This window comes from Pyrgilauda ruficollis, unplaced genomic scaffold, assembly GCF_017590135.1.
Source record: "Pyrgilauda ruficollis isolate IOZ18807 unplaced genomic scaffold, ASM1759013v1 scaffold34, whole genome shotgun sequence".
Taxonomy (NCBI): domain Eukaryota; kingdom Metazoa; phylum Chordata; class Aves; order Passeriformes; family Passeridae; genus Pyrgilauda; species Pyrgilauda ruficollis.
This window is the reverse complement of record NW_024524822.1, coordinates 779,021-803,543: the sequence shown is the minus strand read 5'-3', so window position 1 is coordinate 803,543 and position 24,523 is coordinate 779,021. Positions and strand designations below refer to the sequence as shown.

Below are 24,523 nucleotides of genomic sequence, written 5' to 3'. Positions count from 1 at the left end.
TTCCCAGCACAGCCTGCTCGTTCATGGAGCTGCTGGGGCCCGGAAGGGAGTGCTGGACACTGAAACCAGAGCTCTGGGTCAGAGGTGGCAGGTCCCTGCTGTGCTGCCTGCCTTTCTGTGGGACAGTGCCCTTCATGAAAGTGGCAAATTTTTGAGTGATCAGGAGCACATGGTGGAAAGGGAACTTCTGATTCGTCAGTCCCTGTGTGAAATGTGAAGATCAGAGAAGGCTGCAGGACCACATGGAAAAAAGGGAAAAGGAGGATTACTAGTGTAATTCTGGAAACAGGGCTAGTGACAGGGAGAGGTGACCAGGGGCCAGCCTTGTTGTACTGAAGATTCTGCTGACCAGCCTGGGTCGAAGTGCCAGCACATCCCAGGAATTTCTGGTTGGTGGCTGCAGCATGGATGACCAAATTTTTGGCTACATTGACTGTGCCTGGGGAGAAGTGACCAGCGTTGCCTGACTGGAGAACATTCCTGCTTGTCCTGCTGCATCTCTGCTGTCCTTGCAGTCATTACTCCAGGGCTCACTGCAGGCCCAGCAGCAGCCACTAAGAAGCCACTGCAGAAATCCTCACTGTGGGAGTCATCAGAAATGAAGGCAGACCTGGGCTCCAAGCAGATTTTGCCTCTTCACATACTTTTTCTTGCCAGGGCCCAATTTCTTTAAACAATGAAAAACCTGTCAGTCTGCGTCCAAGGGGAAGAAAGGAAAGGTCACACGGCTGCATGGAAAGGAGACCTGACAAGATGTCCTGCCAAAGACTGGCCTGAATGCTCAGAAAAAGGCAAGCTAATTAGTTTGGAAAAAAATATGAAGAGCAATCTGTCTGTCTGAGGAGCAGCCTGGGAGCATGGACCCCTGTGCCAGGGGTGCAAAGGGTCAGGCTCCTGGCAGGGATCCATTGCCATCAGGCTCTGGAAAAATGGACAAGAGAGTAGAGCTGTGTCCCACACCCCATGTACACAGATCAGGGACGCTCAGCTGGGGCGGGGTCAAGGAGAAGATGTCACACTATGTCCCACCAAAACCTGCCAAGCCCTTCTCCTGCGGGCACCATCAGGTTGCTGTGACTGGCCTGGCCACAGGGGCTGCTCCCGAGAGGTCCCGGGGCTCTGTGCAGGCTGCTGCAGGGTCAGGGCTCTGAGCAGAGGCTGTGGGCCCTCAGCACGCTGCCTGCCCGAGAGGAAACCTCCAGCAGTGGCTGCCTTGCCCTGGGCTCCTCTGGGGCCAGTGTCTCCCAGCGGCTGAGGCAGGGGAGCAGGGGAGGAGCAGGATCCGTGCTCCAGCCCGATCTCTCTGGGGTCAGCCCCAAGCCCTGCTGGCATGCTCCAGGCAGCAGCATGGAGAGCCCCAAGCAGTGAGCCCCACTAGCCACGCTTAGGGCCAGCTTAGGGGGCCCTGGGCTCGGGCAGCTGCGCCTCCCAGGGCCACCCATGTGCTGCAGAGCCATGAGGTGCCCCGGGCCCAGAGACTGCCCTTTGACCCAGGGACCAGGTAAAAGCTGCAATGCCATCCCATGTTCACCATTGCTCCATATCGCCACGCTTTGAGCCAACACGGGACCTAGAGAACTTTATCTTTCTCTTTTGGATGTCAACAGAGCTCAGGAAGCTGCTCCCTCCTTTCAGGGGGTGAGAGGTTCAGCTGAGACACCTCACTTTGTGTGGACTCTCTGAGGGTGGACAGGACTGTAATGCTGATAGTGACGCTAGCAATGCTAATACTCTTAACTGTAACAGTTTGCCTTTATCCAGCACTTTCCGTACACAACATTTTGTCCTTTACTTCCACAGTAATTCCATGGAAACCCCACCACTTAGGCCCTTAGATTGTTTCTGAGCTTAAGATAAAAATTCCTTGCTGAAGAATCCCCCAGTCCCTCAAGGGAATATGCAACTGCATCGCACCAGCTGTGCCACTCAGGCTTTGCTCTCAGATTGCTCCGTGACGCTCCCGTGAGAGCTGAGGCACACTCCCTCCTGATAGTGGTTTTTGCGAGCTCCAGCGTTATAGAGACCCTTTAGCAAACAGTGGAGGAGGAGGTGGATGTTGGATTGCTTTACTACACGTCATTTTCAACTGTTTATAATATTCTTCTGTGTCTACATATTTTCTCTGTGCACATTATTCATCAGAGTAAAAAAAGGAACTATGAAAACCTCGACCAACTTTCCTATGACAACAAGCGAGGACCCAAGGTATATATGCATGGAAATGCACGCCGCCCACCAACCTAACTAGCAAATGAAAAATAGCCACAGCCAACAGAAAAATTAAAAAAAAAAAAGAAAAAAAAAAAGAGAAAGAGAAAAAAAGAAAAGAAAAGAAAGAAAAAAATATCCATGACTATGTTCCTTGGTAGCACGTTTTTATGTTGAGATAGTTTGGTTTGGACTTGAGAATGGAAACGTAGCCAGCTGACCCTGGAAGGATTTCTTTTTGAAATAAAGAAGAAGGATGTAAAGAAATTTTTGAAAAGAAAAGAAAGGACAAAAAAAAAAAAAAAAAAAAAAAAAAAAAAAAAAAAAAGAGAAAGAGAAAAAAAGAAAAGAAAAGAAAGAAAAAAATATCCATGACTATGTTCCTTGGTAGCACGTTTTTATGTTGAGATAGTTTGGTTTGGACTTGAGAATGGAAACGTAGCCAGCTGACCCTGGAAGGATTTCTTTTTGAAACATGCATGTGAACCAGTAATTAACTTGCAAGTTCTTTTTTTTTTTTTTTTTTTGAAAAGTTGAACCAACCCCCTTTCCTCCCCAAAGGAAACAGTTCCTTGGTGTAAGTTGCTCACTTTGATTCCCAAAGGTTAACCCTGTGCAATATGTTTTTTTCATTTCCCATGTTTTTGAAAAACAACACTCGTTTGAGTTTTCAATTGCATTTCAAAGCCTTTTTCTCTTTCCTGTACAATGCACGCCTCTTTTTGGGTCTTGATTGACTTCAGTTTGCATGCACAGTGCAAAAAAAAATAAAATAAATAAAACAACCAAAAAGCCAAAACCTTAAAAGAGAAAGGAAGGAAGGAAGGAAAGAAAGAAAAGAAAGAAAGGAAAGAAAAAGAAAAAAATAACTATAACCAATCTTATTTAGCGGACTTTTGTGCAGTTTAATGAATTCTCTTGACCCTTTTCTAGATAGCATGGCTCTCACCACCAGTCCTGGGGCTCACTCACTAACCAGCTTTGCTCACACTCATCACAGGCTGAGAAAGTGCTTCAGTTTGACCCTGGGACCAAAAATGTGACAGCGCTGCTGCTGGAGGCGAAGGAGCTGGAGGCCAGGGTCATCATCCTCTCTGCCAGGTGAGCCCTGCCGCCCTTCCCCTCCCTGCTCTGATTTCCTCTCTCCCGACGCTGCCCAGCGCTGGAGTCAGGGTGGATTTGGGGTTTGACAGCCTTGCAAGGAGCACCCCCGGCAGCCGTGTCCCGGGCAGCGGGCGGTGCTGGCCGGGCAGGGACAGCCCAGCCCGCTGCTCACGGATGGTGCTGGCCGGGCAGGGACAGCCCAGCCCGCTGCTCACGGATGGTGCTGGCCCAGCCGCGAAGGAGGGCAGCCTGATGGCCCCGGCCTGCAGCCCTTTGGGCAGACGGGCAGGTGCTGAAGCTGAGAGCAAGGGTCCCGCTGCATGGAGGATTTAGCCTTGCCCAGCAGTCAGAGTCACCCGACGTGGCGTGTCCCCCGGCACTGCCGCACCCTCGGGTCTGGCCGAGGAGCCCCATGGCCGTTCCCTTCGTGTCGTTGCAGCGAGGATGACGCGGCCACGGTGTACAGATCGGCAGCCATGCTCAACATGACGGGCTCGGGCTACGTGTGGCTGGTGGGGGAGCGGGAGATCTCGGGCAATGCCCTGCGCTACGCCCCGGACGGTAGGCACCTCCCGAGCGCCGTGCCGCTGCAGCCAGGCTCGGAGAGCCCGAGGCAGCCGGGATGAGCGGCCCTGCCCCCCCGGGACCCCTCGGGCTGGGGCGGCGCGGTGCCGTGCTGCTCCCGCACTCCGCTCTCCGCCCTCTCCGCCTGCCTGGGGACCCGGCCTCGGCCACCTTGGGGCTGCCGCGCCCCAGATCCGTGCCGCTGCGGCTTTGCAAGCTGCCTGTCACCCGGGAAGGCTCGGGCAGGGCCTGGGGATGGAGCTCGGGGTGGCAGGGTGCCAGCCCGGCCCCGCTGCCCCTGCCTGCTCCTGCCTGAAGCTCAGGCACCTTCCCGCTGCATCCGAGGGATCCTCAGCCCCTAGCCACGTGCTCGCTGTCCCAAGAGCTGGGCATGGGAGTGACGCTGGAGCAGCCAGGGATGCCAGGAGTGCTGACCCACCTCCCCCTCTGCCGCGGCAGGAGTGATCGGTTTGCAGCTCATCAACGGCAAGAACGAGTCAGCCCACATCAGTGACGCTGTCGCCGTGGTGGCCCAGGCCGTGCACGACTTGTTTGAGAAGGAGAATATCACAGACCCGCCGCGGGGCTGCGTGGGCAACACCAACATCTGGAAGACAGGACCCCTTTTTAAGAGGTATTGAGGAAAGGGTCCTGCTGGAGAGAGCAGAGGACCTGGTGGGGGAGAGCTGGAAAAGGTGGGAGCATGTGGAAAAGGTGCAGGAGGACATGGTGGCTTTGTTTAGGGCCACTAAAGCTTTGGAGCATGTGGCACAGGGCTGCCTGGACTGTCCTGCATGATTTGGATGTGTGGGCTACATCTCTACATCTCTCCTAGGAAACTCTCCCAGACACAGGCTCAGGCGATGGCACACAGTTTTTCCAGGCTCTTTAGACATCATCCTGGTGCCTGGCACCAATTCAGTCCATGTCAACCCATGCTACCCTGGGCAATGCATAGACAGCTGGGATGTGTGGGCAGGGAATGACTCTAGGAGGAGAAGATTGGGGACCATGGCCTCCTCCAGTCTGGAGCTTAATTCCATGGGTGGAAGTGGGAGAGAGGGGAGTTCTGCCCAGTCAGGGGAGGGCGATATTTCTGTCCCATTTTACCTCAGTGCTGCTGTCATGTTTCCTGCTGAACATTCCAAGGGCTGTGGCATGTGTCCAGTGCTGCAAGCAGGGCTTGGTGCCAGGAGCTGTCCGTGCATGGGACAGGTTGTCCTTGGCTGTAGCAAACCCTGGTGCTGTGGATGTGAAGGCTGGAGTGTCACAGATGGGAGCATGTGCCCGTGGGGTGCTGCTGCCAGGGCAGGGGGATCGGCAGGTCCTGCATGCGCTTCCAGACCCCAATCCCTGCATCACTGCAGCTGCTGGGGCCACAGGGGCTGGCCTTGGTGCAGCAGCCACTCCCTGCAGACCTGGGTTCTGTTGAGCATGAGACCTGCAAGGCCTGGAGATGGTTTTAGAGGCATTTCTGGCATCCCCTGCAGTGACAGTCTTTGGCATGAGCGAGTCAAAGCTGCTCGTCACAAGGGGCTCAGCCAATCCCTGTGTGTCTCTACTGTCACCTTTCCAGGGTTCGGGGGCTGGTTCTCTCCTTGGTGGTGTTTTTGTGTGCTTGAGCCTCTAGCCAGGCTGGGATTGACAGATGCCAGGCACAGTACCAAAGCTGTAGCAATGGGCACACCTCCCAGGGAACCCCAGAGGAAAGTGTCCTTGGGTGCTGTGGGACGGATCATTCCAAAGGGAAGAGGGACTGATCTGGTGGAGAACAAGGGGCAATGGCAGCAGATTTGGCAGAGCACATTTGGGAAACTGATCCCATCCACCAGGAGGGGATGACCACAGGTCTATGAACAGACCATGGGTAGCCCTTTTACAGGGTAGTGAGGGTAGTGAGCTTATGGCAGGTAACTGAGAGGAAGCATTTGCCTTTCTGATGCCTTGTGAGGCATGTCAACAGCACAGCAGGTGTTCTAGGTTGTCCCAGCTGTGTTTCTCTCTCTCTACAGGGTGTTGATGTCCTCCAAGTATTCAGAGGGTGTCACTGGCCGGGTGGAGTTCAACGAGGACGGGGACAGGAAGTTTGCCAACTACAGCATCATGAACCTGCAGAACCGGAAACTGGTCCAGGTTGGGATTTACAACGGCAGCAATGTACGTGCAGGCCTGGCCGGGGTGGGGAGGGGTTGGCACTGGGGTGTCCACCTTGGCCTCATGTCCATCTGCTCCTCTGGGATCCATCTCAGGTCCTGACCAACGACAGGAAGATCATCTGGCCAGGCGGGGAAACTGAGAAACCTCAAGGCTATCAGATGTCAACCAAGTTGAAGGTAAGAGCAAATGGCATTAGGGGCAGAGTTTCTCTGATCTCTGCATGCCAGGCAGTGACTTCATCTGCCTCTTACCTCCGTGCAGCTGGCAGCAGCATGTGCAAGGCCAGAAGAGGATATGGGAAAGAAATAGAGAAGGTACTGGAGCGTGTTCAGGGCACAACTTTCAGCTGGAGTCAATCTAGATAGGGCAGCAGGCATCCTTGGGTTTGGAAAGAGACAGGTGGGAAGTGGATATGAGAGAAAACAGCACGGAAAGGTGGAGGAGCAAGGCGCTCACCATTTCTCATGGGAGCCAGAGGACACCTGTCAGAGGTTTGCAAGAAATACAAGGATGGGCTCCTTTGGCCAAGGCATGGTTCAGCTCTGTTAGACAGTGCAGAGACCAGGGGGAAAGATTCAAAAGGAGATTAAAACCTCTTGTGGAGGATGGGCAGATTGGTGGCTGCAAGGCTGAGCTCAGGAAATCCCTGAGGAGCTGATGGCCAGAGGCTGGAGGTAACACTGGCAGAAGATCCCTCCAGACTTGCTTTCTTCTCATGCTCTTCCTCTAAGTGTCACTCAGCAGGCCCTTTAGTGACTGGATCCCACTTTAGTGACTGGACCCTGGCCAGGCTGATCTTACCAGTTTGACCATTCATTTGTTGTACTGCTCATTTGCCCAGCAAGGGAAATCCCATTCCCACTGGCAGCGTTGTCCCCACAGAGGTGCTATGGGTATGTTGTGATTGCTGCTTTACTGAAAGTCTAGGGCAGGACTGAAACACCTGCATTAACTTGGGGCACTGCCTAGAACCCCTTTCCAGTCCTGGCTGTGTCTCCCATCAGTCTCCTGCTAGGGAAAGAGATTTTGAGGCTCATCTGAAAGTGCCACATGAAGGAGGACACTCCTCACCTTGGGTGCAGGGAAAGCAAATATTCTTGGTGTTCTTCTTGGCAATGCTGTGTTAACAGTTGGATTTCACGATCTTAAAGGTCTTTTCCAGCCTAGAGGATTCTCTGATTCTCTGATTCCACATGCCAAAGCCAGATCCTGCTGCTGGGCCAAGATGGCAGCTGGGGAGGGCACCACAGCTTGTGTGGGGAGGGCAGCCCAGCTCCCACCACGGGAATGTAGCTCTGAAGGAAAACCCAGACCAGAGGGTGTTTGTGCTTCACCTCACAGATTGTGACCATCCACCAAGAGCCCTTTGTGTATGTGAAGCCCACTCAGGCAGATGGGACGTGCAGGGAAGAATTCACCATCAATGGAGATCCTGTCAAAAAGGTCTTCTGCACTGGACCCAATGAGACCATCCCAGGTAACTCAGTCTGGGGGGTGGGGATTGCCATTCCAAAAAGGGGTTCGAGGGAGGGTGCTCAGTCACACAGGAGGCCCAGAGGATAAGGCACAGAGAGATGACAGCACAGCTGGCCCCCAGACACGCCCTCCATCAGCTCAGCCTCACAGCAGTGCTGTGCACAAGTTGGGCCCTGGGATCCAGGGGTTTGAGGGGGGTTTGAGCCCAATCCAGGGGTTTGAGCCCAACAGACTCTTTCCCACTGTCTCTCTTCTGGATGGGTGCCAGGGCTGCTTTGAGGGATTGCATCCTGAATTTCTGTCTCCTGACATGTTCCAGTTCTCTCTGCCTTGATCTCCAGCAGCAGCAAGGACCCTGAGGCACGTTAACACATGCTGCACTGACACAGCACCAGTTTCAAACTGTCACAGAGACTGGGTCAGGATCAGGAGTGAGCACCTGGTGTGGGGTGGGAGCTGCTCAGCAATACCAGACTTGCCCAAATCCACCTGAAGCGCATCCCCTTGGCTCATCACACCTTCCTGTGCACAACATCCCCCCAGAGTTGTGTCCTGGTTTGTGTTTAGCCTGCTGGGCCCATGTCAGGACTGCTCCAGCACATGCACTGAGCCCTCTCCTTGGCCTGCAGTGGGTGGGCAGCACCCCCTCTCAGCCCACCTCACTGGGACATGGCAAAGGAACGGGACCCCTTTGTCCCCAGCCTGCCCCCTCCCACAGTGCTGGAGGCAGTGTGAGAGGGCAGCCAGACAGATGGCCCTGAAGGAAAACGTGGTTACATCCCACATGGAGCCAGAGCCGTGGGGTGGCTGCTCTCCCTGGGGACAGGCACGGATGCTGTGTGGGGTCCCTGGCTGGGGCTGTCCCCCCTCATGCCCCTTCTGTCCCTCCCCCAGGCCGTCCCACCGTGGCTCTGTGCTGCTACGGCTTCTGCATCGACCTGCTCATCCGTCTGGCAGGCGTGATGAACTTCACCTACGAGGTCCACCTGGTGGCTGATGGTAAATTTGGTACCCAAGAGCGGGTGAGTTTGGGCAGCCTCTGATCTTTCTTTGCCTGTATCGTGTGTTGAAACACCCCCACGCCCTTCTCCTGAGCAGGGTGGGGTGGAAGGGCAATGCACGATTCCTAAAAAGTGCAGGGTCCTGGCTGGTGGGGGATGTGTGTCAGGGCAGGGGTCTGACCCAGCCTTGGCTTCCTGGCAGGTGAACAACAGCAACAAGAAGGAGTGGAACGGGATGATGGGGGAGCTGCTGAGCGGCCAGGCTGACATGATTGTGGCTCCCCTCACCATCAACAACGAGCGGGCTCAATACATTGAGTTCTCCAAGCCCTTCAAGTACCAGGGCCTCACCATCCTCGTGAAGAAGGTATGGTCTGGGTGGGAGGTTTTGTAGAACATGGGAGGTTCCCGTTCCCCAGACTGCTTAGTGCAGCCCCTGCAAATTCCAGGCTCCAGGCTGCTGGTTTTAATGCAGGCTCTTGTCTGCACCAACCTGACCCTTCCTGAGCAGCAGGAGCTTGGGACAGGGCAGGGCCTAGTGGGTCCCTCCAAGCAGGCAGGGTGCAGTGGGGGGGTGCCAGCGCTGTTCCCCTCTCTCCTGTGTGCAGGAAATCCCCCGCAGCACCCTGGACTCGTTCATGCAGCCCTTCCAGAGCACACTCTGGCTGCTGGTGGGGCTGTCTGTGCATGTGGTGGCAGTGATGCTGTACCTCTTAGATCGATTCAGGTGAGTGTATTTTGGGCCACTTGGGATCTGGAGGGGACAGGGAGGTGCTCCTGGTAACTGTCCCCTGGGTTCCTTGCTTGGGCAAGTCTTGCAGCCCTTTGGGGGCTCGCACAGGGACTTAACCCACCTGCTCTGCCCCACCAGCCCTGGGCTGAGGCTCCTGGCCCCTCTGGCTGCCTAAGCTAAGGGATATGGATATGTGGGGTACCCAGCATGCAGGGATGTGGGAACACACCTGTCAGACCAGGTGCTGGACAGATACCTGACCAAGGGGACTGTCAGCTTCTGGGCTCTGAGACTTTCCTCTTGGCCTTCCTTGGCCCTGTGGCAGCTCCTCTGAGGGCACCTGTCCCTGCCTCAGTCCTGTGCCCAGAGGCTTTGATCTGCAGGGAGCCCTCTGTGCTGCAGTGGGAGAGGCTTGAGCTGGCCAGGATCAGATGATCTTTCTGGTCTGGAGAGAGTGTGATGGGACCAGTACCAGTGTGAGCCAGGCAGGGCTGCAGGTCAGCACGGGGGATGTGCCAGGCAGTGGGACAGAACAGGGAAGAGCTGCCTGGGACCAGCACAGTACAGGAATGGGTGACACAGGCTGCACCAGGACACGTGAGGCACAGTGGGGAGCCCTGGGAATCAGGGTGAGGGGAATGAGAAGGGTTCTTCATTTTGTTTTCCAGCCCATTTGGCCGGTTCAAAGTAAACAGTGAGGAGGAGGAGGAAGATGCCCTGACTCTCTCCTCAGCCATGTGGTTCTCCTGGGGGGTCCTGCTGAACTCTGGCATTGGAGAAGGTGAGTCACAGCTCACGGCAGGACTGCTCTGTCCTGCAGCCCAGGCTCTGAGCTGGGCAGGCTGGGGGGAAGCCCCTGACATCTTCCACAGCCTCCCCCTCTCTCATGGTCCCTGTGGAAACTCATTCCCTGAGCCCTTCCTGGAGCAGGCTGGTAGGAGATTTGGTGATGCTGAGTGTTGCACGTTTGTGACAGTTGTCAGGGCTTCCTGCCAGCCCCAGCAGAGGATGGGAACAGGGCAGGGAAACTTGGGCTGGATGCCCTGCCCAGGGCTACCCGCCCTCTCAGGGTGGCACACAGCGTGCCCTGTGCGCATGGAAGGAGCTGGAGGTTTTTTTGGTTCGGGCAGTGCAGAGGCTCCTTGCACAGCTGCTGGCAGAGCAGATAGATGGTGCACATCTGCAGCTGCCATTGGGCTCATGTGGATTGACACAACTTTGGCAACCAAGCCAAGCCCTTATGGTGCTGCTCTGATCTCTCCTCTCTCCCTACAGGTGCTCCCCGGAGTTTCTCTGCCCGTATCCTTGGCATGGTGTGGGCTGGCTTTGCTATGATCATTGTGGCTTCATACACTGCCAACCTGGCAGCCTTCCTGGTGTTAGACCGACCTGAGGAGAGGATCACAGGCATTAATGACCCCCGGGTAACGACCCCTCACTTGCTTTTCCCTTCCATGGGCCATATAACATGGCTTGTGGCTCCCAGATCCATTCACCATGGCTGTGATCCGTGCTGGGACCCAGACCCAAGGAGCTCTGCCTGGGCTGGTGCTGATGAGTCTGAGCCCTTGCCCTGGGTGGGAATGGACAGACATGGGCAGGGATCAGCAGGAAAACAACCTGTCCAGAAATAGCCTGTCTGCAGTCAAAGTGCCTGCCAGTTCCTGGAGAGCCTCCTCTGACCAACGAGGAAGCAATTCATTATGGATGAGTTATAACTAATGAAATCGTCCCTGCGGTGCAGTCAATACTCTCCACATGCCTCAAATCCATTTCCTGCTCTGGCAAGGGCACAGCCACGGCTCATCAGCCCGGGCATGCAGGAATGTGCCCTGCAGCACAGACCCACAGCATCCCACACCCTGCTGCGTGCCCTGCCCACAGCACTGCCAGGCCCATGGCATCCACAGCCTCCTGCACCCTCAGTGCCGCTGTGTCCCTGTCCCATAGCATCCCCTGCCCCGGCACCACGGTCCCAGGGCATTCACTGCCCTGTGGCATCCTCTGAGGAGATCAAGGTGTTCTGTAGGGAACAGGTCCCTGAAGGAGATGGGAGATTGGAAACAGCTTTGGGGTGAGAAAGTTTTGCTGGTGAAGGAAAACATTGGAGCCCCGCCCTTGCCTTTCAGCTGCGCAACCCCTCAGATAAATTCATCTACGCCACAGTGAAGCAGAGCTCTGTGGACATCTACTTCCGACGGCAGGTGGAGCTGAGCACCATGTACAGGCACATGGAGAAGCACAACTACGAGAGCGCTGCCGAAGCCATCCAGGCAGTGAGGGACAAGTGAGTAGGGCCAGCACCTTGCCTGGCCACTCTGGGAAGGGCCTCAGGGAGCTGCAGCCAGGTAGAGCAAGCAGGGCAAAGCTGGAGGGAGCTGCAGCCAAGGCCTGGCTGATGGGACCTCCCAACTGGGGCTGGGTGGGATCTGCCCGGTGCTGGTGCATCCCAGGTCTCGGTGGAGAGCACAAGGTCTGCGTGGGGGTGGCACAGTGAGAGCCCTGGCCATGGCCGCCATTTCTGGCCTCCTTTCTTCTTTCAGTGCAAGGCTGGGTGGCTTCAGTGTTTAAGTTAGGGCTGGGAGCACCCTCGCTGCTCCCACGGAGGCTGCAGACAAGCTGGGCTGCCCAACCTGACCCATCTATCCTCCTCTGTGTCCAGCAAGCTCCACGCCTTCATCTGGGACTCGGCGGTGCTGGAGTTTGAGGCCTCCCAGAAGTGCGACCTGGTGACCACGGGGGAGCTCTTCTTCCGCTCCGGCTTCGGGATCGGGATGCGCAAGGACAGCCCCTGGAAGCAGAACGTCTCCCTGGCCATCCTCAAGTCTGTACATGGCTCTTGGTGTGGGGCTTGCCTCAAATGCTGCTCGTGCCAGGCACTGCCAGGCACCCACCAGACCTCTGCAGGGACAGGGGCGCTGGGGGCTGCCCTTCCATCCTGACAAAGGGACATTGAGTGACTGGGGTGGGCACCAACAGCCTCAGGTCCGGCTCTCAGGGCTGGGGAAGCAGCAGGGAGCTGGAGGGAGGGCAGAGCAGGGCAGGGAGCAGAGTCGTGGCCAGCCAGGGGTGTAGGCAAAGCTGGCAGAGAGCAGGGGGGCTGTCCAGCGCAGGTCTGTGTGAGCAGGGTGTGGGTGCTGCCATCGCCCCGCTCCTCCCTCAGGGCTCAGCCTGTCCATCAGCATTGCACTGCCCTGAATTGGTCATGCAGGGCTTTTTTCTTTCAACTCTGGCTACTTCTGTTAGACGGGGATATGTCTGAGTCCAAGGCTTTTACACCAGCACTAACCTACAGTGTGGGGTGTCACAGTCAGCCTGGTATCATGGGTGAAAAGGGATTTCCTTGAATTACTTTGGCAATGCCACACTTGTTGCTGACAGAGAAATGTCATGATGGAGAAACAGGCAGCAGGGAAGGAGCAAGTGAAGGGAGGGAGTCCTGGGAGATTCATTTTAGGAGAGACAGGGTCAGGAGCCATCAGGGTCCTGCCCAAGATGCAGAGATGAAAGGCCTAAGGGAGAATGGTCAGGATGTGGAAGATGGGCTAGACCCAGGGAGCCATGGACCCTGTCTATGGGATGATCTTAACATGGTGATGGGTGGCAGCAGGACAGGTGGGATTTGGGACCACCACTTGAGAAGCCTGAAGGGGCCACAGGAGTCCTCCCCGGCCACCATCCTGGGAGAGGGTGGGAAAGCCCAGGGCTACAGATGGCCCAGGAAGGTGGGGGTGTACCAGGAACAAGAGGGAGGAAAGTGCAGGGAGCCTCTGGTGGGATGTGTGCTCTGTGCCCACTCCATCCCCACGAGCTGTTCAGGCAGGTACTGTGAGGACACAGCTTGTGTCCTCCCAGGCTGTGACACTGAGCTGTGACACCGAGCTGCTGGAGTGTCCCAACCCTCACTGTGCACTGCAGGGAGCTGCCAGGCAGCAGTGCCCTGACCTAGAGGGTGCTGGGGGTCACCAGAAAGGACTGGGGTCCGTCATTGCCTGGGCTCTAGGTGGCCCTGGCAGGCAGAGGAACCGTGCAGGAGGGAACTGGTAGACGTGGTTCATGTCCACTCCCTGCAGCCTTCTCCAAGAGCTCTTGGAGCACTGACAGCTCCATCCTTCCTTGGGAGCACACCTTCCCCGTGGCTGACACGTGGCTCTTTTGGCAGCAGGCACTGCCCCAGAGCTGCTGCAGGGGCAGTGGCAGTAGGGAGCTGTGGGTGCCTGCTCACAGCACTGCACTGTGCTGAGTGTGCCCATGCAGTGCTGGCAGCCCCTGCAGACAGCCCACACACACTCTGTGCAAAGGCCACATGGGCACAGGTGTGCACACACACAGCCAGCACATCCCTGCTTCCTGTGCTAGGAGGCTGCAGGCAAGCACAGAGCCCGAGGATGGAGGGCACGAAGGCACAAAGAGCGTGTGCCCCAGCTGCCTGTGGCAGGTCCCCAGTGACTACCCTGTCCTGTCTCCTTGTGCTTCCAGGTCCCACGAGAACGGCTTCATGGAGGATTTGGACAAGACTTGGGTGAGGTATCAAGAGTGTGATTCCCGTAGCAATGCCCCAGCAACACTCACCTTTGAAAATATGGCAGGTTTGTTCTGCAAACCTCTTTCTCCCCCTTCGCTGGGTAGCCTGCTTTTGCTCAAGACATCCTCCCTGGGGCTCTCCTCTCAGGCCAAATCTCTGCTGCTTCTGGGTTTGTGCTTTCCTAGTGCTGGGAGGCTGCTGAGGTGGGCTCCATTCCCACCTTGCTCAGAACAGTTCCACAAAGCTCCCCCCACCTTTCCTGGGTGCCTTCTTGCCAGTGGGGCTGTGGTGTGAGCATGGCTGCCCTCCCTCTGCCCTGGCCAAACTGTGGCTGTCACAGTGCCATCAGAGCTGGCACCAGTGCAGAGAGGAGAACAGCACCTCGGCGGAGGCGAGAGAGAACCCTGCTGCAGGAGGGGGCTGGAGGCAAGGGGCAGCCCCCCAGTCCTGAGGAGCCCTGGGCAGGGCCAGAACAAGGATAATTGATATAGAGGGGTTTCATCTTGCAAAGACTGTGAGAAGCCTGAGACAGGCTCTCCCTTTGCACTGAGGTGGTGCTGCTGGTCCTACAGCCAGACAATGCAGTGATGAGGGATGAGGGGTGTGGGATGGGACCCCGTCCTCACCAGCACTGCTGGCCAGTTACAGGCAAGGTATTTTGCTCCATCTCCTCAGACACTGCTCCAGAAATGTCAGCCCCAAGGGTTGCAGGCATCCAAGGACAGCACAGAGCTCTGGCATGGCTGTGCTTCCTGATGAGCTGGGTTCTAGTGCAAATAGCCCCATGGTCCTGGGGACGGGGTCTGCTCTGGGGCTTGCCGTGCCTGTCCCCAGCATCGCTGCAGCTCAGTGCCCCGTGCCCCGCAGAGCTGGCACTGACACCCCTCAGGTGCCCAGGCTGTGTTCCCCTCCCGGCCCTCCAGGACTGCGGGGAGATGGTGGGGGGACCCCGGGTTGGCAGATGCTCCCATCGCTGAGCATGATGCAGAAGAAATGAGGGGTCGTGTTGCAATTCCACTGCCCCCTGTAACTTTCCTGCTTATTTCAGGTGTGTTTATGCTGGTGGCTGGAGGTATTGTTGCCGGGATATTTTTAATATTCATAGAGATAGCTTACAAAAGGCATAAGGACGCGCGGAGGAAGCAGATGCAGCTGGCGTTTGCGGCCGTTAATGTGTGGAGGAAAAACCTGCAGGTAGGACAAACCGTTTTTAGAGCAAATCTCCACCAGGTGCGTTTTCCATTCCTACACCAAATCAGTGAATGCAGAGCTGTGGATTAGCATGGGGCCCTCTGTCCCCCATCCCCCGTAGCTCCAGCTGGGTTAACTCGGTGCCTGTTAAACTGTAGGGTAATGTCCTGCCTTTTCCCCGGGAGCTGCCCCTGCCTGATGCTGTCTCTCCCAGAAAAGCTCTAACAGGGCAGAGGCCTGGCTCAAACACCCCCAGTGTTTGGGCCAGGCTCGGGATTGGGACTTTGCCCTGCTGGGGACCACGTGCCAGGGCCACACCTTGCCCTGGCTGAGCAGGCAGTGTCACATGGCTCCTTGCAGGTTCTGCCCTGCTGCTCAGCTCCAGCCGCGCTCACCAGCAGATGGGAAGGTCAGCCTGCTGCCATCCCTGTGCTCAGGTGGAGGAATGCTCCAGGGATAGTTTCCGTCACCTCCCCTTCCCTGCCTGCTCTGCAGCAGTGTGATAGCCCTTGCCACACCCAAGACCAACTCCAAAAAGAGGTGGTGCGTGCTCTTGTCCTTTGGAGACAAGGACATCTCCCCACACAGGAGCCAGCAGTGCCGGTCCCTGTCAGTGCAAGCCTCCCTTGGTCTCCTTTTACGGGGCTGTTGCTCTCCCAGGTTTCTCCTGCTCCTGGAACATCTCTGTGCCGCTCAGGCAGGGAAGTCCAGGAGCGTCAGAGGTGCCTGGCAGTGACACTGAGCCATGGGCACATCCGTGGGCCACCAGCCTCACAATTCCCTTCCCCTGCTGCTTTTGGGGCTGAGCCCCACAGTGCCCCTGACCACAGTATAGGGCAGCTGGAGGCTCTGTCTGAGTTGCCCGGGCTGATTTTTCCCTTGGGGAAGCACAGCGGCGTTCAAAGAGCAAGAGCTCCTTTAGGTGGCTAAAGGACACTGCTCGGAGCAGAGCCAGCAAGGCAAAGAGAGAGAAGGAGGCTCGGGGACCCCGTGAAGAGCCCGGCGGGGCCCCAGGGAGCAGCGCTGGCTGGGGCTGCGGGGGGGCTGCCCGAGAGCAGCGAGGGGAGAACGAGGCCGGGCTGCTGCATCCTGAGAGCTCGATGGGTTCAGTTCACCGGAAAGAGTCTCGGAAAAGCCATTTCTCAATTTTTTTCTCCTTTTTTTCCTTTTTTTTTCCTTTGCTTCCAAAAAGCAGCAGCACCGAGGGGGTTAAGGCTGCTGGGACAGAGCACACTAGTCGCACTGCCATTTTTCACTTGCCAACCTTCTAGAAAATACTGCACTGGGTCCTTGGGCAGAGTCTGTGGGACTGTGAGCAAAGCATGCTGCCCTGTGGGGGTAAACAGCCTCATGGTAAAGAGCCGTTTGACATTGTAAGACTTTTCCACAGGAGGAAACGTCAGAGCACTAGTATCTGGTACATTGCTAGAAGGTAGGCAAGTGGAAAGATTTATTTGTTAAAACAAACAAACAAAAATAATGGTTTTTGGGATCACAGTTTTGCCATGGCTATTTCCTGAGATGCCATGGAAGAAAAAGACATTTCATTCCATTCATCTTGCTTTCCTTTCCGTTTGTGCATGTCCGCAAAAGAGAGAACTGAGAAGGAGGAGCAAATGTATCCCCGAGCATGCTCTACGCACCAGCGGGATACATTTTGGTTACCCCCGTGCGGTAGCAGAGCCAGACCTGGTCACTCCGTCCCCCGTCGGAAAGGTCACACTCATTGGCACGAAAGCAATTGGGGAGGACTCGTTGCCAGCGCCCGGCGCCGAGCGCGGCCGGGCCCCCCGGCCCGCGGCCCCCGCACCATGGCGGCTGGTGCTCCCAGCCTGCGCCAACCAGGTCCGACTCGCTAACTCCAACGCCTACATTTTTCAGTTCTGTTTCTCTTTGAGTTCATCCCGACCCGACGACATCATGGCACTAACGCTTTGCTTCCTCCCTTTCTTTTCCTTTGTATTTTTTTTTTTTTTACTTTTCTTTTTCTTCCAGTTTCCTTTTTGTTTTTTAGCCTGTTTTACTTTGGAAAACAAACCAAACCACCACCAACAACCACGTTCGGCTTTGCACAACTGCATCATTTGAATTTTTGAACACATTTTTTTTTACAGAATATTCATACAATGACTTCTCTTTCAATGCAGTCCTCTCTCTCTCTTGTGGCACTAGGATTCAGCCTCAGAAAAGGCCCTGAGCATTTTTTTTTTTAGTGGTAGGTGCAGCATCTCACGTCTCGGTCCAGCCAGGCTAGCGGTGGAAGCGAGGGGCAGGGCGCCAGGCAGAGCATCCCCAGGAAGCGAGGTCAGCTGTGCCGGCCTGGCTGCAGACACCAGGAGAGCGGGGCTACCTCCCAGAGGGGTTCCCAGCGCTCCAGATGCGAGGCTGGCCCCCCGTAGCTGTAGCAGTGTGGTGGCTGTGCCATAGCCCTGGGTCATGGAGGCCCTTGGAGGACTGGGAGTGGCAGAACACCTCCAGTAGCTTTCTCACCTGAATGAAGGCCATGACACGGGGCAGTATTCAAATAGATTTAGAGTTTCCAACAACACACTAGAGATCTAATTACTTATACATATTCATTTTAGGATAGAAAAAGTGGTAGAGCAGAACCTGACCCTAAAAAGAAAGCCACTTTTAGGTCCATCACCTCCACCCTGGCCTCCAGCTTCAAGAGACGTAGGTCCTCCAAGGATACGGTAAGAGGAAGAAGAACAATTCTGCCCTCTCTCTTTCTCTCTCTTTCTCTCTTCTGCCATCCCATCGACTGCCACACACCCATCCCGAAGCTGCCAGTGTACATGCATAGCTCATGTTCGTCACCAGTCAGTCAGTCAGTCAGTGAGTCAGTCATCCCGTGTACCTGAAAGGATGCTGGGATCCTGGAGGGCAGGCAGGAGGTGGCTTGGAGTCCTGTGATGAGTTGGGAGATGCAACCGAGTTTTTGTTTTGTTTTTTTGTTTTCTTTTTGCCTGGATGATTTCTGATGTTCCTCTCTGTGCTTCGCTCACCTTACCGGTGCTGACCTCTTGAAACTGATGACATTTTTTCTTTTTTTCTTTTTTTTTTTTCTGTTCCTAAGTGTTCCTGTACCTGTTTGTCATTGTATGCCTAAAAACAATCACCCCGATTTAATTTGGGCACCGTGTCACCTCACCAAGAGCCATGCGTGTCACACTCTCTACATGTGATTTTTGTTTGTGACAATTAGCATTCGGAATAGTCCTCGCACAGGAGTGACAGCTGTCTCTGGTTATCATCAGCAGTAATGCAGCTCTAGAAAAGAGATGAAAAGGCTCCAAAGAGGAGGTTGTTAAAGACCCAGCCTTGGTTCAAGCTCATGTTTTCCGCTGCTCTCATATAACCAGAGAAAATTTCCAAATTGCTGCCTCTAAAGCCAGCTGTTTCCAAATGTGCAAATGTGTCTGCTCGTGCTGGAGCTTCAGACACTTCAGCGTCAGGTTGGGCTGTTGGTCTGTCGGACTGAGCCGTGTCCCTCTGCATGTCGCCGTCTGTTGTATGACACTCTGCACTGTGGCTACTCTGTTGTCTCGTGTGGCAGCGCCCGCTGCGTTTTGCTGCCCGACCTCCTGGCACAACGGGCTTGCCAAAATCCCCTCCCCGGGGCGACCGGCGAGTTTGTGCCCGGGGTTGCTCAGAGCAGGTCCCCGCCAGGCTGCCCGAGGCGCAGCGGGGACGGGGGGACGGTGGCAGCGCAGGGAGATGTGGCCCCCGTGGCGGGGTGGCCCGTCCCCAGCCGCAGGCTTGGGCGCCTCGGGGACAGCATGTGGTATCGCAGGGGGTCTCGGGGCCACGGCTCTGTATGAGAGATGGAGGAGGCTGCTTTTGACACCAGCGCAGGCTCCGTACCAAGAAGCTCCTGGAGCACCCCTGGAACGTGGCCCTGGGGACAGCTGAGCCCTCGGCCGGGCTCGACTGCCACCATCTCACACAAAGTGCTCCTCTCACTGTCACCTCGAAGCCTGGAAGTCATGGGGGGAACACCCACACTCTTCCCACTCATCATCTGTACCCCCAGGGAAGATGGGCATCCCTGTCATCTCCTGTGCTGCTTCTGTGCTCCCTGGGTGGCACCTTGTCCCAGTAATGTCCCCATGTCGGGTCCCCTCTTCCACTGCTGCACCCCCTGAGCAGCTCTGCAGGGAGGTCACAGGGTGTGTCTTTGTGGCCTGAGCCATGAGTGGGGCAGAGGAGACAGAGATGGGGTGGGTGGTGTAGGGGGTGGTGCAAGAGTGAGGAGGAGGGACAAGTAGAATGCAGATAAAGTAGAGGGGAGAAAAATTGGCAGAAGGATCTGCATGTGCTGAGTAGACTCCCATGTTCTGTTGTGTTTGAACTACTCCATGATTAGGAAACCAAGGAGTCCTGCCCTGGGAGAACAGCATCATGATGGTGCCCTGGGCATCTGGGGGAACCAGTGCCACCGGTGAGCAGAGGAGAGGGGGAGAACCCAGGAAAAATGGGACAGCTGGAGTGTGGCACCCCCCTGGTAACCCTCACGTTGCTCCTTCTTCAGGGAATCATCCTGGTCCTGATCCTGCTCCATGGCATCCATCCTCCACCAACCAGCCCACAGCCCTCTCTGCCCCCAGTGCCCTGACTGAGCAGGCCCAGTGCCCACCTGCACCACAGGTCCCATGGATGGGCGATGGAGCTGTTCTCTCCCCTTCCTTGGGGTCCAGCACAACACAGGGCTCCCCATGTTTGGGTCCCAGTCATGCTCTTCTTGGTACATTGTTCCTGGGCAAATTGTGGAGGGAGATGACCCCACCCATCCCAGAAGATGGTCCCCACTTTGGGGCAGCTGCACGGTCAATTATTCCCCACTGCTCTGAAGCCTGTCACAATGCTCTGCCTGCCATGGGGTGCCATGGCCAGGGTCCCGGGACACGTTCCCCAGGGAACTGGGCTAGCTGGGTCAAGAACAGGCCAATGGGGTGAATGAACATCCAAGCCAACATGGCCAACTTGGAGGCTAGCAGCTATGGCAGGAGGTCCGTGGTGGAGCGAGCTTTGTGGTGATGTTGGGCAGACCTGCTGGTTGCTCTGCAGGGTGAGCAGCCAGCGAGAACGGAGTGCTGCCACCAGCTCATGTCACAGCCTGTGCTTGGTGACCTCCACCTCCATGCAGCAGCCCTGGCTCAGAGACCCCAACGCCCTCCTGCTGGAAGGCCCCATGAGTCCGTAGCATGCTGGGGCACGTTGCCTGGGGTCCTTGTAAAGACGAGAAGGCAGCGAGGTGCTCTCTTTCATGATGCTCAGCAGAGCTGCGGGCCCACACCAGGTCTTAGGTGGGCAAGGCTGAAGAGCCCTTGGGGCTGGAAGGCCAGGCTGACCCCAGCCCCACGGGCTCTCCTGGCTAGCAAGCAAAAGACGCAGACCTGGCAGCCTTGCTTCTTTCCTTTCCGTTGTCGGGAGTGTTAAAAATGGATTCTGCTCTGCAGCCCTGCAGAATGGTCCCTCAGGAGTGCCAGAGAGACAGGCTGGCACCATGGAGCCAAGACAGCCCTGGGAAGCTTCCACCCCACTCTGAACGTCCTAGCGCCCACCATCACCCGAGCTGCACAGCCTCTCCGCGGCACATCATCCCCACCGCCCCAGGAGGAGATGCATGTGTTCCCCATAGGCAGCTCCTGCAACTCGAGTAGCACTGGCAGAGCTGACGTGTCCATCCATCGCAGCCACCCACGATACTGCAACCCCACAGACGCCATGTGAGACGCATAAACCACACAGACACCTCCGAGCCGGCACATTGCGTACAGACACGATCGAGGTGCACAGGTCCCTTAGCCCCCTGCATCGCCAGCCCCTGCAGAGCCACACTGCCAGCCCCAGCCCCAGTGACACACGGCCCACGGCACCGCCCCACGCTCAGCCCTGCGGCCCTGGGGACGGTGCCAGAGCTGGGCAACAACCGAGGGGCTTCCTGCAAAAGGTCACCTTTTCAGTGAAGGATCAGCTGTCCCAAAGCCAAACGCTTCTTGGCTGAGAAAGAGCCTAGTTTTTGGCCCAAAAGAACCAAAAGTAGGTCAAAGACAACTTTTTTTTTTTTTTTTCCCTAGAGGGAACTTGATATTTTCTACAGCAAGATCGCATTTAGCTGGAATCCTAATTTTTAACGGAAAAAAAACCACAACAACAAACTAAAATTCTTCCAGAAAATCTTCCACCAGCCAGGGACTACCATATGAGCCCAGTTAGGTTGAAGTCATTTTTAAAGACATTAAGTTCTTGTCTATATTTTCTTCCTGGTTGTCATTTAAAGTTTTTGGTGCCTTCACTTCACTTCCATACCTTAACATGTTTGAGTCTCTTCTACGGTTAATATTGATTAATTTCTTGGCTTTATAATGTTTGGTTTGGGGATTATTGCATCATCCCTGTAACATAATTTACCTTAAATTACTGATATGTGCTTCTAGCATTAGTCCTACTTTAACATAGTTTTGATATGACCGTTTTCTTGCTTTTTTTTTTCTTTTCCTTTTTTATTTTAATTTTAATTTTTATTATTAAAAATTGCATGCATGAACTTTACACACAAAAAAAAAAGTAAATGAGAATGTTACCCTGTGATAACTCTGTGATTGGAGGAGATATGCTTTCAAATCAAAAGCCATGCTCTTGTATTTTAATTTTTCTGGCCAGATTGCCCATTTCGCTTGGTTGTTTTAGCATTTCCCACCCCCAGAGCTGTGCAGAGAGGCCAGAAGGCCCCAGCCTGCCCTGCTACACCACCACAGCAGCCACATGCACACGTGCACTGAGGCACACACACTCACACAGGCACACTCCGCTTCTTCCACCCCCCTCACATCAGGCAGGATGTTTAACAAAGGACCTTTCTTCTACCCATTCATTTTTGTATCTCCAGTTCCTCCTTCTCCTCCACCAGTGAGTCACAGCCTCTCCCCTTTCCCAGTCACCTCTCCTCCCTGCCGGAGTCAGGCCCCATCCCACAAGCACACACCTCCGGCAGCTCTGCCATGGAAGCACTGCATTTACCTGGAATCCAAATTTTTTATGAGGAGGGGGTGGCTGCACCCAATTTTGGGAGAGAGGGGTGTTTTTTGGTGGGCTGCTGAATAGCCACAAAAAGCTCCCCCCAGGGCAGCAGAGTGACATCAGGATGGACCTGGCCGCTCTCTCTGTGCCGATGGGCGATGGCCGAGCTGTTGCCCCTTAGCAAGGCAAGACCACGGCCAGGAATTCCCAGAGGCTCCATTGGAATCTTAGCCAGTGCCCTAAGTGGCAGGGTGATCCCCTGAGAGGTGGCAGGGTGATCCCCTGAAAAGCTCCCTGGGTGTCAGCGTGTCCCAGCACGGCACCGGAGAGACAGAGTGCGCTGGCTCCCGGCCCTGCCCCACTGCTCCCACTGAGGGGTCCCAGGATGCACAAATCCAGGCTGGGCAGGGCAGCCCCAAGGACCCCATGCAAGGCTTGGGGGGTGGCAGGAGGCAGGGTGTGCAGCACACAGGGTAGCCACAGTGCCAGAGCTGCCGGCAGCGCCGCGAAGGCCACGGCCACCATCGACCAAAGCAGTGCAGGTGAAATCATCACCGAGGAGCCCCCCCGGAGCCCCTCAAAACATCAGCCCTCCTGGGCAGGGTGGTGCAAGGGCTGGGAAAATGTCACTGGAGAGGGTCTGTGCTGCAGTACATGAGACCCACAGAGACCCTTTCCTGCCCTGGCACCAGATTAGGACCCCAGAGAGCAGCGCAGGATGCTCCAGCCCACAGCAGGGCTGGACAGAGCTTCCAGGTCAGGTGCTTGGAGTTTGGAGAGTGGAGCTGGGAGAGGGAGTTTGGAAGGAGGAAGGGAGGAAATAACTGCCCCGCTATAAATTCCTGCCTGGGGAAGAAGGACGTTTTTTCTTGCCCATTGATGGGTATTTCTGCTCTTCCCCCTACTTGCTGATGGGACTGAAGCAGGGGAGGGCTCTCCCATGCCAAGCCCCCCCCATCTGCAAGGAGCTCAGAACCCCAAATCCAGACCACATCCCCAACACAGGCCATACTTTCACATTAGCAATCAATGCCACACTTTATCACAAATCAACCACACCACACATCTCACCTGCATGAAAGGATAGTCATGGCAGGGTCATTCAAGCAAGGAGGTGAAATGCCCTGGCCTCAAAGCACAGCTTGATCTGGCACCAGAGAGGTGCCAAAACCCAGCCAGACCCTCCAAACACAGGTTCAGGCGTGGGCTGGGCTGATGAGTCACAGACTTTGTTTTGTAGCCCTCCCAGAGCAGAGGGCCTGGCTCAGCGGGTGACGTGGCAGCCACGCTCTGCAGAAGCTGCACCACGCTCCTGGCTGTCCCCTCTGCCCAGCTCCAGGGTGCATGGAGAGTGTCTGCAATGACCTCTGCACAAGCGTGGATGGCACTGGGAAGGGGACTCCAGCCAGCAGCAGCAGCTTTCAGGGTGTTGCTTCACCCCCAAGAGATATCCTGTAGGGACACATGGGATAGAAGTGGCAGCGGGGACAAGTGCCAGAACTGCCTAACACTCCTTTCTCTTTGTCTGTCTATTTGTGTGTTGCAGCAGTATCACCCCACTGACATCACCGGCCAGCTCAACCTCTCCGACCCCTCAGTCAGCACTGTGGTGTGACCTTCTCCCCGAGGGCCATCAGTCCTTGCCCAACACAGTAGGAAGGCACAGCTAGGACTGCCTTTCAAGGGACACTGATGGGTTCTTCCGGGTGAGATGGGAGGAAAGCATCCTTCATCCATACACAGTGACTCCATTGTATATCTCCCTCCCTTCCTAGGCCTGCTGCCATGCTCGTGCCCCAGGAAGCACGGCAGGACCAGGACAAGGTTTGGACTTCACTGTACAGAGATAATTGCTTCCAAACAGTGCCACAATAATCAAAATTGCCACTGACTGGCTCCGTGCAAGGGGAAAGGACTGCAGAAGGCACACGGTGCCTCCTCTCCCATGGTAGCAGGGGAAGAGCTGGTGCCAAACCACAAACACGTGCCTAACCTCACAGGCTGCAGCCTTCTGAGCACACACAGCCCCTCAGAGGTGTGCTCCACATCTCCCACCACCTGGAGGGCTCCACGGTCCTGAGCAGCTGGAGCAGCCAGCTCCTGGTGCTGCGAGCTTGGCACATGTTCCTGCTGTGCCGAGTGATCCTCACGTCTGCCGCAGGGACTGGAAGATGTGTGCTCTGCTCCTTGCAGGGGATGGACCCTCTTCCCTTCCCTCCCATCGTCCCGTGGCTGTGACTCCTGTGACTCGGTTCCTGTCCGTGGTCTGGCAGCAGAAGGAGAGCTCCTGCCCTGCAGCCCTCGCCCCCGAGCTAATCGCGGTACTCCGGAGCCCGCGGCGTGCCGCCAGGCAAGACCCCGGCTCCCACCTCTCCTGCACAGAAGACATCCCCAGGACCTGGCCACGGCCAGCATGTAGCACTCACACAGCAGCTCTCCTGGCCAGGAATTCTCCACGGGAAATGGCTCTGGATGGTTGCACTGACCTCTACCCCAGCTCCACACTGCCTCAGCACCAGCAATGCAAGGAGAGATGCT

General features: G+C 55.9%; 1 protein-coding gene across 8 annotated transcripts in view; it reads left to right on the top strand.

Annotated features, from left to right (window-relative positions):
* Window positions 1-23,896, top strand: part of GRIN1 (glutamate ionotropic receptor NMDA type subunit 1) — a 37,881-nt gene extending 13,985 nt beyond the window's left edge. The window contains exons 4-21 of one of the 8 annotated variants that reach the window (XM_041474886.1): window positions 2,143-2,205; window positions 3,209-3,309; window positions 3,752-3,873; window positions 4,336-4,510; window positions 5,889-6,033; window positions 6,126-6,209; window positions 7,375-7,510; window positions 8,404-8,531; window positions 8,713-8,877; window positions 9,119-9,237; window positions 9,912-10,024; window positions 10,519-10,667; window positions 11,373-11,530; window positions 11,906-12,067; window positions 13,723-13,832; window positions 14,817-14,962; window positions 17,545-17,655; window positions 23,532-23,896. In XM_041474886.1, the coding sequence (XP_041330820.1) occupies window positions 2,143-2,205; window positions 3,209-3,309; window positions 3,752-3,873; window positions 4,336-4,510; window positions 5,889-6,033; window positions 6,126-6,209; window positions 7,375-7,510; window positions 8,404-8,531; window positions 8,713-8,877; window positions 9,119-9,237; window positions 9,912-10,024; window positions 10,519-10,667; window positions 11,373-11,530; window positions 11,906-12,067; window positions 13,723-13,832; window positions 14,817-14,962; window positions 17,545-17,655; window positions 23,532-23,600 (2,256 nt within the window). In that variant the 3' untranslated portion in view covers window positions 23,601-23,896. Of the gene's footprint in view, window positions 1-2,142; window positions 2,206-3,208; window positions 3,310-3,751; window positions 3,874-4,335; window positions 4,511-5,888; window positions 6,034-6,125; window positions 6,210-7,374; window positions 7,511-8,403; window positions 8,532-8,712; window positions 8,878-9,118; window positions 9,238-9,911; window positions 10,025-10,518; window positions 10,668-11,372; window positions 11,531-11,905; window positions 12,068-13,722; window positions 13,833-14,816; window positions 14,963-16,349; window positions 16,371-16,552; window positions 16,805-17,544; window positions 17,656-20,421; window positions 21,596-23,531 lie in introns of those variants that run through there. The other 7 variants (XM_041474882.1, XM_041474884.1, XM_041474888.1 and 4 more) reach the window with 7 other exon arrangements.
* The last annotated feature ends 627 nt before the right edge of the window (window positions 23,897-24,523 follow it).